The sequence below is a fragment of the Anomaloglossus baeobatrachus genome, chromosome 1 (assembly GCF_048569485.1).
Source record: "Anomaloglossus baeobatrachus isolate aAnoBae1 chromosome 1, aAnoBae1.hap1, whole genome shotgun sequence".
Lineage (NCBI taxonomy): Eukaryota > Metazoa > Chordata > Amphibia > Anura > Aromobatidae > Anomaloglossus > Anomaloglossus baeobatrachus.
The window spans coordinates 180,080,332-180,097,090 of record NC_134353.1 but is presented as its reverse complement, the minus strand read 5'-3'; the positions used below and the strand labels follow the sequence as shown (position 1 = coordinate 180,097,090).

The 16,759-nt window shown below is 43.5% G+C and overlaps 1 protein-coding gene across 1 annotated transcript in view; it reads left to right on the top strand.

The window, feature by feature from the left end:
* The window catches only part of PALLD (palladin, cytoskeletal associated protein), a 551,568-nt gene that overhangs the window by 259,397 nt on the left and 275,412 nt on the right, over positions 1-16,759 (top strand). Inside the window, exon 3 of the mRNA XM_075347256.1 lies at positions 13,817-13,995. Coding sequence (XP_075203371.1) covers positions 13,817-13,995 — 179 coding nt within the window. The remainder of the gene's footprint in view (positions 1-13,816; positions 13,996-16,759) is intronic.

Below are 16,759 nucleotides of genomic sequence, written 5' to 3'. Positions count from 1 at the left end.
TGAACTGGAGAGGGTGCAGAGAAGAGCGACCAAGATTATTAGAGGAATGGGTGGGCTGCAATACCAAGACAGGTTATTAAACTTGGGGTTATTTAGTTTGGAAAAACGAAGGCTTAGGGGGGATCTAATCACAATGTATAAATATATGAGGGGACAGTACAGAGACCTTTCCAAAGATCTTTTTACACCTAGGCCTGCGACTGGAACACGGGGGCATCCGCTACGTCTTGAGGAAAGAAGGTTTAATCATAATCACAGACGAGGATTCTTTACTGTACGAGCAGTGAGACTATGGAACTCTCTGCCGCATGATGTTGTAATGAGTGATTCACTACTAACATTTAAGCAGAGCCTGGATGCCTTTCTTGAAAAATTTAATATTACCAGTTATGTATATTAGATTTTATGACAGGGTATTGATCCAGGGAACTAGTCTGATTGCCGGATATGGAGTCAGGAAGGAATTTTTTTCCCCATTGGAACTTGTTTGCCACATTGGGGTTTTTTTGCCTTCCTCTGGATCAACATGTTAGGCTACGGGTTGAACTAGATGGACTTAGAGTCTCCCTTCAACCTTAAAAACTATGATACTATGATACTATGATACTAAATGGCAGTATTTTTTGCTATCATTATAGCTTATTAAAAACAGAGCAGGAGGGTGTCCTGCACAGGTGCTGCACATAGATTTGCACCAGTGGGGCACTAATGGAGTACAACAGCCACTTCTTGTATGCCACTAAGTTTACTCAATTTTTGGTATTATAATGTCTTAGTAAGTAACAATGAGTTTGAGTGTGCAATGCAGGCAGAGGTGCTGCAAATATCTTTGCACTAGTGGGACTATACAGAAGTCCAATAGCCACGTTTAGGATGCCACTAAGTTCACTCAGTGTTTGCTAGTATAATGGCTTAGTAACAATGAGTTTTAGTGTGCAATGCAGGCAGATGTGCTGCAAATAACTTTGCACTTGTGGGACAATACAGAAGTCCAACAGCCACGTTTAGGATGCCACTAAGTACACTCAGTGTTTGCTAGTATAATGGCTTAGTAACAATGAGTTTGAGTGTGCAATGCAGGCAGACGTGCTGCAAATATCTTTGCACTACTGGGGCAATACAGCAGTCCAACAGCCACGTTTAGGATGCCACTAAGTTCACTCAGTGTTTGCTAGTATAATGGCTTAGTAACAATGAGTTGGAGTGTGCAAAGGGCAGGAGGGTACAGTGGCAGGGTTGTGGGTCTCTGGGTAGAGGAAAGGAAGCCTGCCTTTCTATCCCTCCTAATGGGGAAATGCAGCGAGGAAATCCCTGACCTTAGCTACACAGACGCTGTCATCTTGTGTAGCTGTTAAACTCTGTTTTAAACTCTGTCACCTATGGCTCTGACCCTGCCGGTATGAGCCCTTAAAAGGACTGATAGAAAGTGCTATCCCTAAGCTGTCCAGCGCTGTGTATGGAGCGTATACAGCGGTATCGGCGATAGGAGCTGCGCCAGTGATGTCTGACACCAAGGACGCAGAAGGCAGATAATGGCGTCCGGACGGGCAGATACTCGTTTTTATAATGCAGGGACATGTGACATGGACATCCTATCACACATGACGTTGCTTCTCTGGCTAAAAGTCCACTTAGCTGTGTGTGTGTCTGGGATTGGCTGACATGCTGGCCTGCCCCACAACACGCGCGCGCTTAGGGAAGGAAGACAAGGAAAAAAAAAAAAAATGGCGATCGCCATTATACATACAGCAGTGATCTGAAGGCGCTGTTCACGCACACTATACACTGAAATGTCATAATAGTGTGAGTCACAGAGTGACTTACACTATTACAGCGGAAAGCCAGCTAGGAATTAGGTGTTTTTTTTGCTGCTAGAACCGTTCTCGAACGTATCTAGAACTATGGAGCTTTAGCAAAAAAGCTCGAGTTCTAGTTCGATCTAGAACAGCCCCCAAAATCACTCGAGCCGCGAACTGGAGAACCTCAAACCGCGAACCGCGCTCAACTCTAGTCATGATAAAGTGTTATTGGTCACAGTATGGGAATAATGTCTACAATGATGTCCCTGAACAGGGATAATAAACAGTGATGTCAGGGGACAAGAAAAATATAAAGTGCCATGTTATAGGAAATTGTTATTGCATACAGTGATGTCATAGCATGGAAAATGCACACAGTGATGTGACAGAACAAGCACAATAATCAGTAATGTCACAACTTATAACTAGAGGTGGCCGTCCCCTTTAGAAACAACAAGCATCTCTACCATTACGCAGCCATACATGACTGAACTGAGCTTGTGTTCCATATGAAATGAATGGGGTGCAAGACGCCCATGACTTATTGCCCAGGAGAAAAGGACTGGGCGCTGAAGTTCACCTTGCCAGGCTCTTCTCTATTACATTATCTAATGAGGGAGAGTGGGTAACCTGACATATGTATAGCTGATCAATGCCAGCATTATGACAGGGTTCATCCAACTTTTTTGTTATTTGTATGAGCGTCTTAAGGTCCACCGTGATGACACAGGGGTAAAACACACAGCATCCCAATAGAACACACATTCACACTTCTACTATTTGGGGAACCCTGTTCTTATGATTGGTGATGGCCCAGAGGTCAGACCCGCAGTGATTGTATATTTATTACCTATCCTGTGGATACATATATTTAGTTTTTAAAACCCCTTTAGTGATGCTGTAGTACAGATGTTATCAACTTATGAAGATTTAATATTTCCACTCCTATAGATATACTCTTACATTACATAAAATAATTAGATATTATCAGGCACATTATTTTAAAAATTGTAATAGATATTTCGACAAATATATACAATGGCATAAATAACGTATCACAACTGTGCAACACAAAATATGTGTTTATTCTAAAATGAAGTGCAAAGTTAATGAACCCTTGCCATTCACTTACATAAGAATGTAAAGATACCAATCATAGAGCTCACTGTTGACACTGTGGCAGGTTTATGTTCCTCACTGTTCTTGCTTGTCCAGTCATCTTGGTCTCAGAGGTTCTGGCATTGAATCTGTGTTTCTTGGATGTGTCCCAAACCGGTGATTGATTAGTGAGAATGATCTATTTGTATTTGCTGTGATTGACGGTATATTATTAGCCAAATCTTCAAAGGAAAATTCTAGAGATAAATTAATGAAGGAACATCCATGCCAAGCAGAGAAAATATTAAACAATATGTGACGTTAAGAATACTGGAGCACAATGTATCTGATTACCTATTAATAGAATATTCGTGTATATTTTTGTTGTCCGTTAAGTATCCACAGTGTATTCATACATTCATCAATCTAAAATTTTAACACTAAGGAGGACAAGCTGTAAAGTTATGCAAATCGAGGAATTAGCCGTGTAACCGAGTTCTGCAAATGATCACATTTTCAAGCACCTAGCTCCAATCTGTGGTAGGGGCATAATAGAATGAATGAAAGCAATTTTTTAGACCCATGAAAGCCTCAAAAATCAGATCAAGTTTTCAGGGATGATTGAGGATTACCTCCTGTTCATCAATAGCCTCTTATAGCCTCTTCTTTTAAACTGAGAGGGTCAGAATTTTTAATCTGAGAGCTCTTGGTTTATCACTTTGGCAGATCCTAACGCATGTACGGTAGCTTGCAATGGCAGCTCTGCTCACCATTTCATGTCCCATGGGTTGGAAAAACAATGATGAACTGCATTGACAGCAAGTGGGGAACAGAGGCAAACATCTGCATGGCACGTAGTGATCTATTCTGTACGGCATGTAAAATTGGATGTAACATACCAGATCTAAGGTGTTAAACAGTGTCTTCACAAACCATCAGAAGATGTTTCAGAGACATTGGGCGATGAACCTGTCATCTAAATATACAAGTAGGTGTCCTATTGACCTCACACCAGTTCTACTACTGGGATTATGTTATAGGATTGCACAATTTGCATTAGCTGGACACTTTTGATCTTTATTCCATGACCATTAATACTGTAGCACGGCATTCCATGGTCTTGGAACCAGTAATACCGTTATTTCTCCAAAGTGTTGAAGGGACCATTATTTAACACAACCACATCATGCTGCATGTTGCTCGTGCAACTGTGAACAACCTGCGTGGCCTATACGTACCATGGCCTGCAGCGTCTCCCATACTTGTCTCCCATCGCGCACATCTTGTATGTCATTTACTGGCAGTTGCAAATGTAGCTGCCAACAGCAAAACATTCCTAAAACAACCTTTATTAGCCTCATTGATTGTATAGCAAGACTTGTACTTGTTTGTAATTTCAGTGCGTGGTGCTAATACTCTATACTGAAAATATTGGAAATGTTTTGAAACTTTTGTTTCCACTTTTTGATCATTTGTATATCAGTAACATGTTTCTCCATCCTATGATTTCCTTAATTCAACAACTTTTCCATCTTAGTATTGCAATTTCAATGTTGAAGAGTGGATTATTACACTGTTTTACATATTTTCAAATGTTTTCAGGTTCAGTTATGAAATGAGACATTTCTTAATGATTTTGACCTCCTGAATTCAAATCTGACAATGAAAATGTTTAATTGGCTCTTGTTTCTATGGTATCAAAGAGTTTTCCTATAACTGCTATATATAATACATGCATAAAAGTTTCAGTACTTTGAAACATTATTATTTTTGCAAATATAAAGATGCAGAATATTTTGTTATGCAATTTTCTGATTTTTTTTTTTATAGGAACTTAGCAACAATCCAAATAACTAAAACATCTAAAGACTATTGCGAATTATAAACAGTTACATAACTTGCACTACAAAATTTGGTAATCATTCAGTGACAACACTTTAATGCTTGTCTCTTCTACTTTTGCATCGGATCATCTCTTATAATGGTCCAACAGTAATCTGCAAGTAATGATGGATTCCATTTTCCATTATATCTTTTTTCCATATCTGCAATATCTTGGTGAAATCTTTCACCGTGCTCATCGCTAAAGTCTAGACACGAATGTAAAAAATGAATCTTTAAGGACATGTTACAGCTAAGATCTTCATATGTTTTGAGGAGATTTTCTACCAACTCTTCATAGTTATCTGCTCTTGAGTTTCTCTAAAAATTAGTTACCCCTAATGCGAATGCTACCCATGCAGACTTTTGCTCATCTTGCATAAGCTTATGAATCTAAGGTCCAATAAAGACTCCTTTCTTTATATTTGCTTCACTCAGCCTTGGAAATTCATTATTGAGATACTTAAATGCGTTTGCATTATTATCCATTGCCTTTACAAAGTTCTTCATTAGGCCCAATTTGATATGCAATGGTGGTAACAAAATCTTATGTAGGTCAACAAGTGCTTAATGTGGGACATTTTTACTCCCTGGCAGAAGAGAATGTCAGAGAGGCCAGTCTCTACATATTGTAGTGATATTCTCCTGCAAGACTATCCCACTCACACAGAAAGAAGCAGTACTTTGTGTAAGAACCCTGGAGACCAAGTAAGATGGCAACCACCTTTAAGTCACTATAGACGGAACAGAAATATTGGTCCTATTTTAGGCACCTCAAGAGCTCTGTGTCATATCATAGGTTTGGAATTTAAGGTAGCACATTGCTATGATGCAACATAACTGCTTTTAGGCTTGTTTTGGACATATCGATGAAGAGATTCCATTTCTCTAGATCATGTCACCTTCAGAACTTCCAATAAGATGTTGATATTGTTTTATGCTACAAGATTGCCCTCCATGAAGAAGTATTGGGCAAGATCTTTATCATGTTTACGAAACAAAGAAACCAAACATTGCCAGCTAGGAGATTCCTGTGGCCTGGAACCTAAAAGCTCAGCTTTACTCTTGGGCAGATCCAAATCTCTAACTAGATTGTTCAGTTCACTTTGTGTTATAAGGTGTGGCTCAGTTGAGGTTGCTGACAGAAAGTCTGTCATGAGAGGAAGATGCTTCATGACACTAAGTGCCCTCTTCTTCTTCACTTGACTAGACTAAAAATGTTTCTGGTGCTTTTGGAACCGGCAGTTTTTCTGTATGTGTATGTGGTATTGGGCACATTGCAGATGGAATATTTGGATACTGTAAAGTCCACTTCTTCCCTGAAACTCTTTACTAGTGGGTTGGGGAGGGCACCATGCAGAAATAGCAATTGGTAGTGCGATCAGTTGTCTCTCTCCAGATCATAGGGAATGCAAAAGACATAGATTGCCTCTTCCCATGCAACCACTGGGCAGAATGTGATGCACATCTCTTGTAGCATATGTGTGGAAATCAACTCTTGTCCTGATCGCCTATCATAAAGCCAAAATACAGGATGTATGCTTTCCTCATGGTAGTCGAGTTTCTTCTCTGTGATGCAAAAGTGACTTCTCCGCATATGTAGCAAAAACTAGCTGCTTTCTTATTGCAAGAATGAGGCATATCTGAAATATGCTTAGAAACTAAACTAAGAAATCCTAAAACTGTATACCTTACACAGAGAGTATTTATAAGAGCAGTGATGCAGCTGTAATTAGGATTACGTCATCGTAGCTGAGTTGGCTTTTTTGATTGGTCCCAAAGATGATAGAATACTGAAGGCTCAATAGACTAAATAGATAATGTAATAGACCAGCTACTAACAATGCAATAATAAGTAATTACATCCTTCTCTGGATCTTCAAAATTAGAGCCAATCAGCAAATTTACACATCATATTCATTTTCAACACCACAAAATTAGTTGCATTCAACTTTTTTTGTCTCTGAACCAATTTGGCTGGAGAACAGTGTAAGGCCATGTGCGCACGTTGTGTTTTTTCTTGCGTTTTGGTTGCGTTTTAAACGGCACTGTGTCATTGACAAAATGCATGCACTGTGCTTCCTCAGCAAAGTCTATGAGAAATCAGAATTTCCATCCGCACGTTGCTTTTTTTTAGGCAGCGTTTTGTTTGACAAATATTTGTCAAAATCCCTGCCTAAAAAAGCAGCATGTCACTTCTTCATTGCTTTTTGTTCACGTTTTGTCACCCATTGAAATTAATGAGGTGTGTCAAAAAGCAACCAAAATGTTTAGCTGTGCATTTGCACTGCGTTTTTGTTGCATTTTTGTCAACAAAAACGCAGGTCACCAACTTTTGTCCATTCTCTCTCTCTCGCTCGCTCTCTGTCTCTCTCCGCTTTATACTCACCAATAACCGGAACGGCGCAGCGCGGCTGTCACACTGCTCCCACGGCCTCTCCTGCTTCTGAAAGTGCCGACTGCTCATTAGGCTCATTTCATATTCACTGTACTCGCTCATTAGGCTCATTTGATATTCACTGCTTCACCCACCCACCGGGCACCTATGATTGGTTGCAGTCAGACATGCTCCCATGCTGAGTGACAGCTGTCTGACTGCAACCAATGATAGCCACTGGTGGGCAGGTCTATATTGTACAGTAAAATAAATAAATAATTTTAAAAAAATGGCGTGCGGTCCCCCTCAATTTTGATACCCAGCCAAGATAATGCCTCACAGCTGAGGGCTGGTATTCTCAGGCTGAGGAGACTCACGTTACTGGGAGCCCTGCAGCCGAAAAATATCAGCCAGCAGCTGCCCGGAATTGCCGCATCCACTAGATGTGATGGTCCCGAGACTTTACCTGGCTCATCCCGATTGTCCTGGTGGCGGTTGGGGTAAGAATGAGTTAATGACAGCCCATAGCCGCCACTAAATCTTAGCTTAGTGATGGCAGGAGTCTATGAGGCACCCCCTCATCACTAATCTGTAAGTGAAAGTAAATAAACACGAACACCAAAAAATCCTTTATTTGAAATAAAAGGCATAACCACCCTCTTTCACCACTTTATTAACCCATCAAACACCTCTCCAGGTCCGACGTAATCCACACAAGGTGTCTTGATGTTTCCAGCTGTGCTACATTTGACACTTACAGTGAGCGCCATAGAACAAGACTGCCCGCTGTCAGCTCCATGCATCGACTGAAGTGAGTCGCGCTATCAGCAGTGACATCACTCAGGTTAGCTGCTACCACAGCTGGAGTGATCCACCTATGACAGCAACTCACCCGAGTGACTGAAGTGAGTAGCGCAATCAGCGGTGCCATCACTCAGGTGATTTCTGGTCACAGCTAGAGTCCTCCACATGTGACAGCAAATCAGGCCGCGTCACAGAGATAGAGCCGTGCGAGGAGAATGAACTCGAGTGAACCTCTGATGTCACAACTGCGGGCCCCGCACTACTGCCTAAGGTCATGTTATCGCAGGGCTCTGTCTCTGCTCTATGGTGTTCGCTGTGACAGGACAGGGATGTAGCAGAGCTGAATTGCCGTGGGACCTCGTGTGGATTACTTCGGACCTGCACGGTGTGTTAGGATTAATAAAGTGGTGAAAGAGGGTGTTTTTTGTATTTTATTCCAAATAAAGGATTTTGGAATAAAATTGTCTCATAGACGACTGCAATCACTAATCTAGGACTTAGTGGCTGCTGTGGGCTGCCATTAACTCCTTATTACCCCGATTGCCACTGCTCCAGGGCAATGGGAAGAGCTAGGTCCAACGCAAGAATTGGCGCATCTTATGGATGCGTCACTTCTAGGGTGGCTGTGGGCTGCTAATGTTAGGCTGGAAAGGGCCAAATAACGATGGGCCTTCCCAGCCTCATAATATCAGCCCCCAGTTGTCTGCTGCACCTTGGCTGGTTTTAGAAAAATGGGGAGGACCCCACGTCATTTTGTTTTTAAAAAATAAATCAAATAATTAAAAAAAAGTGTGGGATTCCCTCTATTTTTCCATCCCCCTTTACACTGGACACCCGTTCGTCTGTCCTTTACATGTAGCCGACGGGGCCACGGAGCCGGGTCAGGCCAGTCACAGCAACCCCACGAAACTACTGGCCTGGTGACGAGCAACCCCTGAGGCCCCGTGGGCCGCTACACTAACCACTAAGCCACCGTGCCACCATAGATAAATAGTCTATTTTTTGTGTGCCAATCATGAGAAATCTAGCATAGAAGCCATAAGCAAATCAGGCTGAAAGTGCAAAGGGGCGGTGTCACTGTACAGTATTTGGCCTGCATCTTTTAAGTGTATAGACACCGCCCCAGTCTGATTTGCATAAGGATTCCAGGCTAGATTTCTCATAGAAGTTTATATAATATATATAATAAAGGTATTATTTTTATTGGGAAGGAAGCACCTATTCAGTCATACTTCCATACTTCCATACTTAAAGACATAGAATCCATACATTGACAGGTGCCCCTTAAAGCATACATATAGGGTCTAGCTATAGTCTCTATGACCCTAAGGCGGGCTTTGCACACTACGACATCGCAGGTGCGATGTCGGTGGGGTCAAATTGAAAATGACGTACTTCCGGCATCGCATGCGACATCGTAGTGTGTAAAGGCTCGATGATACGATTAATGAGCGCAAAAGCGTCGTAATCGTATCATCGGTGCAGCGTCGGCGTAATCCATAATTACGCTGACGCGACGGTCCGATGTTGTTCCTCGCTCCTGCGACAGCACACATCGCTGTGTGTGAAGCCGCAGGAGCGAGGAACATCTCCTACCGGCGTCACCGCGGCTTCCGTAGAATATGCGGAAGGAAGGAGGTGGGCGGGATGTTTACATCCCACTCATCTCCGCCCCTCCGCTCCGATTGGCCGCCTGCCGTGTGACGTCGCAGTGACGCCGCATGACCCGCCCCCTTAATAAGGAGGCGGGTCGCCGGCCAGAGCGACGGTCGTAGGGCAGGTGAGTGCATGTGAAGCCGGCGTAGCGATAATTTTCGCTACGCCAGCTTTCACAAGATATTGTACCTGCGACGGGGGCGGGGACTATCGCGTGTGACATCGCAGCATCAGCTTGCGATGTCGCAACGTGCAAAGCCCACCTAAGGCCCTGTGTGCACACTGCATTTTTACCCGTGTTTTTTGTGCATTTTTGCTGCAGATATTTCTTGAGAAAATGGTTGTAAGTAACCTTTCTGCAGACATTCCCCACTAAAACCTATGGAGAAAAAAAATTAGCTGCGTTTTTTTCTCAAGAAAATTCTTTCTGCAGATTTTCTTGAGAAAAAGAATGAGCATGTCACTTCTTTTCTGCAGCTAACTGCGTTATTCACTCCATTGACTGTAATGTAATCATGAAATCACGCAGGGAATAACGCAGGTAGCAAATTATGTGCTTTTCATTGCATTTTCCTGCGTTATTTCGCGTTTTTCGGGACATAATGTTCATCACTGCCCTGCGATTTGCAGGGAAGTGATGTCACTATGACAGGAAGAGGAAGCGGAGCAGAGAATAAACACACACATCACACTCACACACAGACACAGACATATAGAATACACATAGAAATCAAATGTACATATTAAAAATAAAAAACGGAAAAAAAAACCGCGGGCTCCGCTGTACTTTTACCGCCTAGCCAAGGTAAACACACAGTAATAACGAGTTAATGGCAGCGCATCACTGCCACTAAGTCCTAGCTTAATCATGGCAGCGTCTATGAGACAGCTTCCATGATTAACCCGTAAGTAAAGGGAATAAACACACACCGAATAAATAAATAAAATAACAAAAAAAAACCCTCTTTCACCACTTTATTACCACCCCAACACACAGCTCCGGCATAATCCACCGAGGTCCCACGACGCTTGCATCCAGCCGCATCTGACACATACTCAATGCAGCCTCGTTCAGTGAGCGATGCTGCAGGGGTAACTACAGGACACTTCTCATGGTCGGTAATGTGAACACATTACCGCTCGCGAGAACTGCAGTGTGTCCTCACTGGGACTCTATCTATTGATTGATTGATCTGTCCTCTACCTATCTATCAATCTATCTATTCATCTATCCATCTTTTTATCTATCTATCCATTATCTATCTATCTATCTATCAATCTAGCTATTCATCTATCCATCATTCTATCTATCCATTATCTATTTATTTATTTATCTATCTGTTTATCCATCTAATTATCTATTCATCTATCCATCTTTCTATCTATCCATTATCTATCTATCCATTATCTATCTATTTATCTATTCATCTATCCATCTTTCTATCTATCTATCCATTATCTATCTATCTATCCATTATCTACTGCATCTATTTATCTATCTATCCATCTATCTATCTATCCATTATCTATCTATTTATCAATCTAGCTATTCATCTATCCATTCTATCTATCCATTATCTATCTATTTATCTATCTATCTGTCTATCCATCTATCTATCTAATTATCTATTCATCTATCCATCTTCCTATCTATCCATTGTCTATCTATCTATCTATCTATCCATTAACTATCTATCTATTCATCTATCCATCTATCTATCTATCCATTATCTATCTATCTGTTTATCCATCTATCTAGCTATCTATCCATTATCTATCTATTATCTATATTATTTATTGCTGTTAAAGCATTAAAAAACGCATGGACCAACATGCAAAAAACGCACAAAAACGCGGTAAAAGCACACACGTTTTTCGGTGCATTATTGGTGATTTTTTTATTGCAGGTGCGCTAATCCTTCACTCTCAAGAAAATTCTTAAGAAATTTCTTGAGAAAAATCCGTTTTCTAATGTGCACATAGCCTTATACAGTATTCTCAAATCTTAATACTTTGGTAAAGCCCCTAACTAACTTCTTACTCATGGTGATTAACTATTACATTCCTTACCTTCATTTTTGTTTTTTCCTCCCCTTCTTCTTAGAGCCATAATTTTATTAGTTTTCCATCAATATAACCGTATGAGGGCTTAGTTTTTGCAGCATGAGTTGTACTTTTGAATGACAGCATTCATTTTACCATATAATGGTCTGGAAAATGGGGAAAAAATTCGAAATGTGGAGAAATAGTGAAAAAAGACAATGGTTCGGGTTTTTTTCTTATTCACCATGCGCACTATAAAATATGGTAAAACTGATGTGTAAGTATTGATGCCTCAGATTGGTACAAGTTCGTGGATATCAAACATGTATAGGTTTACTTATAACTAAGTGGTGAAAAAAATTCAGTAGTTTGTCCTAAAAAAAAAAGAGTAGCGCTTTTGTCGCTATTTTGCAAGACCCGTAGTGTTCTCATTTTTCGGGATCTGGGGCTCAGTGATTTCTTATTTTTTTGCGTCTGGATCTGACGTTTTTAAATTTATCATTTTGTGTAGATGCACAATTTTAAGCACCTGTTATTGCATTTTAATGCAATGTTGCGGCAACCAAAAGACGTAATAGTCTTTTTTATAGTTTGTCGATCAGATTAAATGATTTCATATTTTGATATATCAGACATTTCTGAAAATGGCAATACCAAATATGTGTATTTTTTATTGTATTTTGAATATGGCAAAAGGGGGGTGGTTTGAGCTTTTAGGCTTGTATTTTTTCATATTTTTTTCACATTTTTTATTGATTTTCCTAGTTCACCTAGACTTTATGATTGTACAATCCAATTGCTTGTGCTGCACCATCGCTCTGATCAGGGGAAATGCTCATCTCCTATGAGCACCTGTGGTCTGTCGACTCTCACAGGAAGTGAGTCATGGTAGCATCAGGGGTCATCAGTTGACCGCACGCTGTGATGGTGTCACAGCGCAATATAAGGGGTTAACAGGCACAGATGGATATCTGATCCAATCGCGCCTGACCAGATCAGCAGACATGTGCAGGGATTACAGCGGGCTTGCCACCTGAGCCCACGGTAACCGGAGGGAGGTGACCAAGAACATACCAGTATGTCCTTGGTTGTTAAGGGGTTAAAGGGAATCTGTCAGCAGGTTTTTGCCACTTTATCTGAGAGCAGCATGATGTAAGCAAAGAGATCCTGAATCCAACGATGTATCACTTATAATTCTGGATGCAGCTGTCTTAATTAATAATCAGAATTTTTAGGTTTAGCCATGTAGCAGAGCTGTCCTCTCCACACCAGGCTCTCTAAAGAGATTGTACATTGACAGTGAGATGCCAGTCAGAGAAGGGGGTGTGTCGGACTGCACTGCCCTGTGCCAGCAAGTCCTAGCAATGACAATCACCAAGTGATAAAACCTTTAGCACAGAATCTGATAAGAGAGGCATAGTTGATTTTTGTTTTTTAACTCCTATAGCATGCTGTACTCAGATTACATAGCAAAAACCTGCTGAAAGATTCCTTTTAAGATTAATAATAATAATAACAATGTAATATGATGAGAGATCAGAACTGTGGGCACACTTATAGCAGTTCTTAGTGTTATCTTTCTGTAATGAGATTTTTATGACAATTGAGGATGGACACAAAAACAACAATTCCCTCATTACATTAACGTTACAGTGTAATATTGGGAGCTCGTCCATTCCTTTGGAGACAACTGACCATTAGGACATTGTGTGTTAGGATATTATCAGAGAACATTCAAGGATATTAAGAGTCTCCAGCTGTTTCATAACTACAAATCCCAGCATGTGTTTTAGTTTTTTTGGCCAAGGCTGCTTATCTACAAGGTCATGAAGAAGAAACGTGCTTGGAGTCTAGACATGTAAATCATCCCAGAAGATAGTATATCCTAGAGCTCATTAATCTGCCTTTGCTCATTCAGTAGATTTATGAACATATTATCTTGTCTATAAAGATTATTTCTCACCGTCTTCCCCGGTATTATGGAGCAGTTTGTGTTCTTTATGCCCATACTTATTGATCAATCTCTTCAGTGAGTCATTGGCATCTGTCATAGACTGCTTATTTGTGATATGACTCTGTACTGGTTGCCTCTACCCATCCCGCTCCCTCCTCCCATTCCCGGCCAGTTTAAATATCTGAGATGCTTTTGTGTCTCCAGGTGGTTCTGTGAAGGAAGAGAGCTGCATAACTCGCCTGACATTATCATCTCCTCCGAGGGTGACGGCCTTCACGTTCTGGTCATTGCCGAAGCCTTTGAGGAGGACACGGGACGTTATACTTGTGTGGCATCGAATTCCCTGGGATCTGACACGTCTTCTGCAGAAGTTTTTGTTGAAGGTAAATTTAAACTTTGTCAAACATCATTTTTCTTTTTTAAATGTAACTCTGTAAATTGCTAATATCATATATTTTCTCTTACCGCCACATATACTTCATCATCACTCTCTGATTATAGCCACGTACATCTGGCCCCGTTCAGGTTTGCAGTCTTCAGTATGAGTGTACCAGAAAAAATTTATTAGGAAATCATTATTATTGTTTTCTTTTATATATATAAAGGGCACTAACCCCCCCCCCAATGGGGATCACCACGAGCACATCAAAACATAGCATGAGTATAAAATATTCCCACCACACCGTCCCCACTTATATACTGTGACTGTCACACTGCCCCTAATAAACTACACACTGCCCTCCCTTATAAATTATACCCACCACACCTTCCTCAATTATGAAATATGATCTGCACATTGACCTTACATCATGCTGCCCCCTCCTCACAATGTCCCATGCATGCTATCCCCTCCTCACAATGTCCCATGCATGCTGCTCCCTCCTCACAATGTCCCATGCATGCTGCCCCTCATCACAATGTCCCATGCATGCTGCCCCCTCCTCACAGTGTCCCATGCATGCTGCCCCCTCCTCACAGTGTCCCATGCATGCTGCCCCCTCCTCACAGTGTCCCATGCATGCTGCCCCCTCCTCACAGGGTCCCATGCATGCTGCCCCCTCCTCACAGGGTCCCATGCATGCTGCCCCCTTCTCACAGTGTCCCATGCATGCTGCTCCCTCCTCACGGTGTCCCATGCATGCTGCTTCATCCTCACAGTGTCCCATGCATGCTGCTCCATCCTCACAGTGTCCCATGCATGCTGCTCCATCCTCACAGTGTCCCATGCATGCTGCTCCATCCTCACAGTGTCCCATGCATGCTGCCCCCTCCTCACAGTGTCCCATGCATGCTCCTCCATCCTCACAGTGTCCCATGCATGCTGATCCCTCCTCACAGTGTCCCATGCATGCTGCTCCATCTTCACAGTGTCCCATGCATGCTGATCCCTCCTCAGTGTCCCATGCATGCTGCTCCATCTTCACAGTGTCCCATGCATGCTGCTCCCTCCTCACAATGTCCCATGCATGCTGCTCCCTCCTCACAATGTCCCAGGCATGCTGCTCCCTCCTCACAGTGTCCCATGCATGCTGCTCCATCCTCACAGTGTCCCATGCATGCTGCTCCATCCTCACAGTGTCCCATGCATGCTGATCCCTCCTCACAGTGTCCCATGCATGCTGATCCCTCCTCACAGTGTCCCATGCATGCTGATCCCTCCTCACAGTGTCCCATGCATGCTGATCCCTCCTCACAGTGTCCCATGCATGCTGCTCCCTCCTCACAATGTCCCATGCATGCTGCTCCCTCCTCACAGTGTCCCATGCATGCTGCTCCCTCCTCACAGGGTTCCATGCATGCTGCTCCCTCCTCACAGTGTCCCATGCATGCTGCTCCCTCCTCACAGTGTCCCATGCATGCTGATCCCTCCTCACAGTGTCCCATGCATGCTGATCCCTCCTCACAGTGTCCCATGCATGCTGCTCCCTCCTCACAGTGTCCCATGCATGCTGCTCCATCCTCACAGTGTCCCATGCATGCTGCTCCCTCCTCACAATGTCCCATGCATGCTGCTCCATCCTCACAGTGTCCCATGCATGCTGCTCTCTCCTCACAATGTCCCATGCATGCTGCTCCCTCCTCACAATGTCCCATGCATGCTGCTCCCTCCTCACAGGGTCCCATGCATGCTACTCCCTCCTCACAATGTCCCATGCATGCTGCTCCCTCCTCACAGTGTCCCATGCATGCTGATCCCTCCTCACAGTGTCCCATGCATGCGGCTCCCTCCTCACAGGGTCCCATGCATGCTGCTCCCTCCTCACAGGGTCCCATGCATGCTGCCCCCTCCTCACAGTGTCCCATGCATGCTGCCCCCTCCTCACAGTGTCCCATGCATGCTGCCCCCTCCTCACAGTGTCCCATGCATGCTGCCCCCTCCTCACAGTGTCCCATGCATGCTGCCCCCTCCTCACAGTGTCCCATGCATGCTGTCCCCTCCTCACAGTGTCCCATGCATGCTGATCCCTCCTCACAGTGTCCCATGCATGCTGCTCCATCCTCACAGTGTCCCATGCATGCTGCCCCCTCCTCACAATGTCCCATGCATGCTGCCCCCTCCTCACAGTGTCCCATGCATGCTGCCCCCTCCTCACAGGGTCCCATGCATGCTGCCCCCTCCTTACAGGGTCCCTTGCATGCTGCCCCCTCCTCACAGTGTCCCATGCATGCTGCCCCCTCCTCACAGGGTCCCATGCATGCTGCCCCCTCCTCACAGTGTCCCATGCATGCTGCTCCCTCCTCACAATGTCCCATGCATGCTGCTCCATCCTCAGTGTCCCATGCATGCTGCTCCATCCTCACAGTGTCCCATGCATGCTGCTCCAATCTCACAGTGTCCCATGCATACTGCTCCATCCTCACAGTGTCCCATGCATGCTGATCCCTTCTCACAGTGTCCCGTGCATGCTGCTCCCTCCTCACAATGTCCCATGCATGCTGCTCCCTCCTCACAAGGTTCCCATGCATGCTGCTCCCTCCTCACAGGGTCCCATGCATGCTGCTCCCTCCTCACAGGGTCCCATGCATGCTGCCCCCTCCTCACAGTGTCCCATGCATGCTGCCCCCTCCTCACAGTGTCCCATGCATGCTGCCCCCTCCTCACAGTGTCCCATGCATGCTGCCCCCTCCTCACAGTGTCCCATGCAT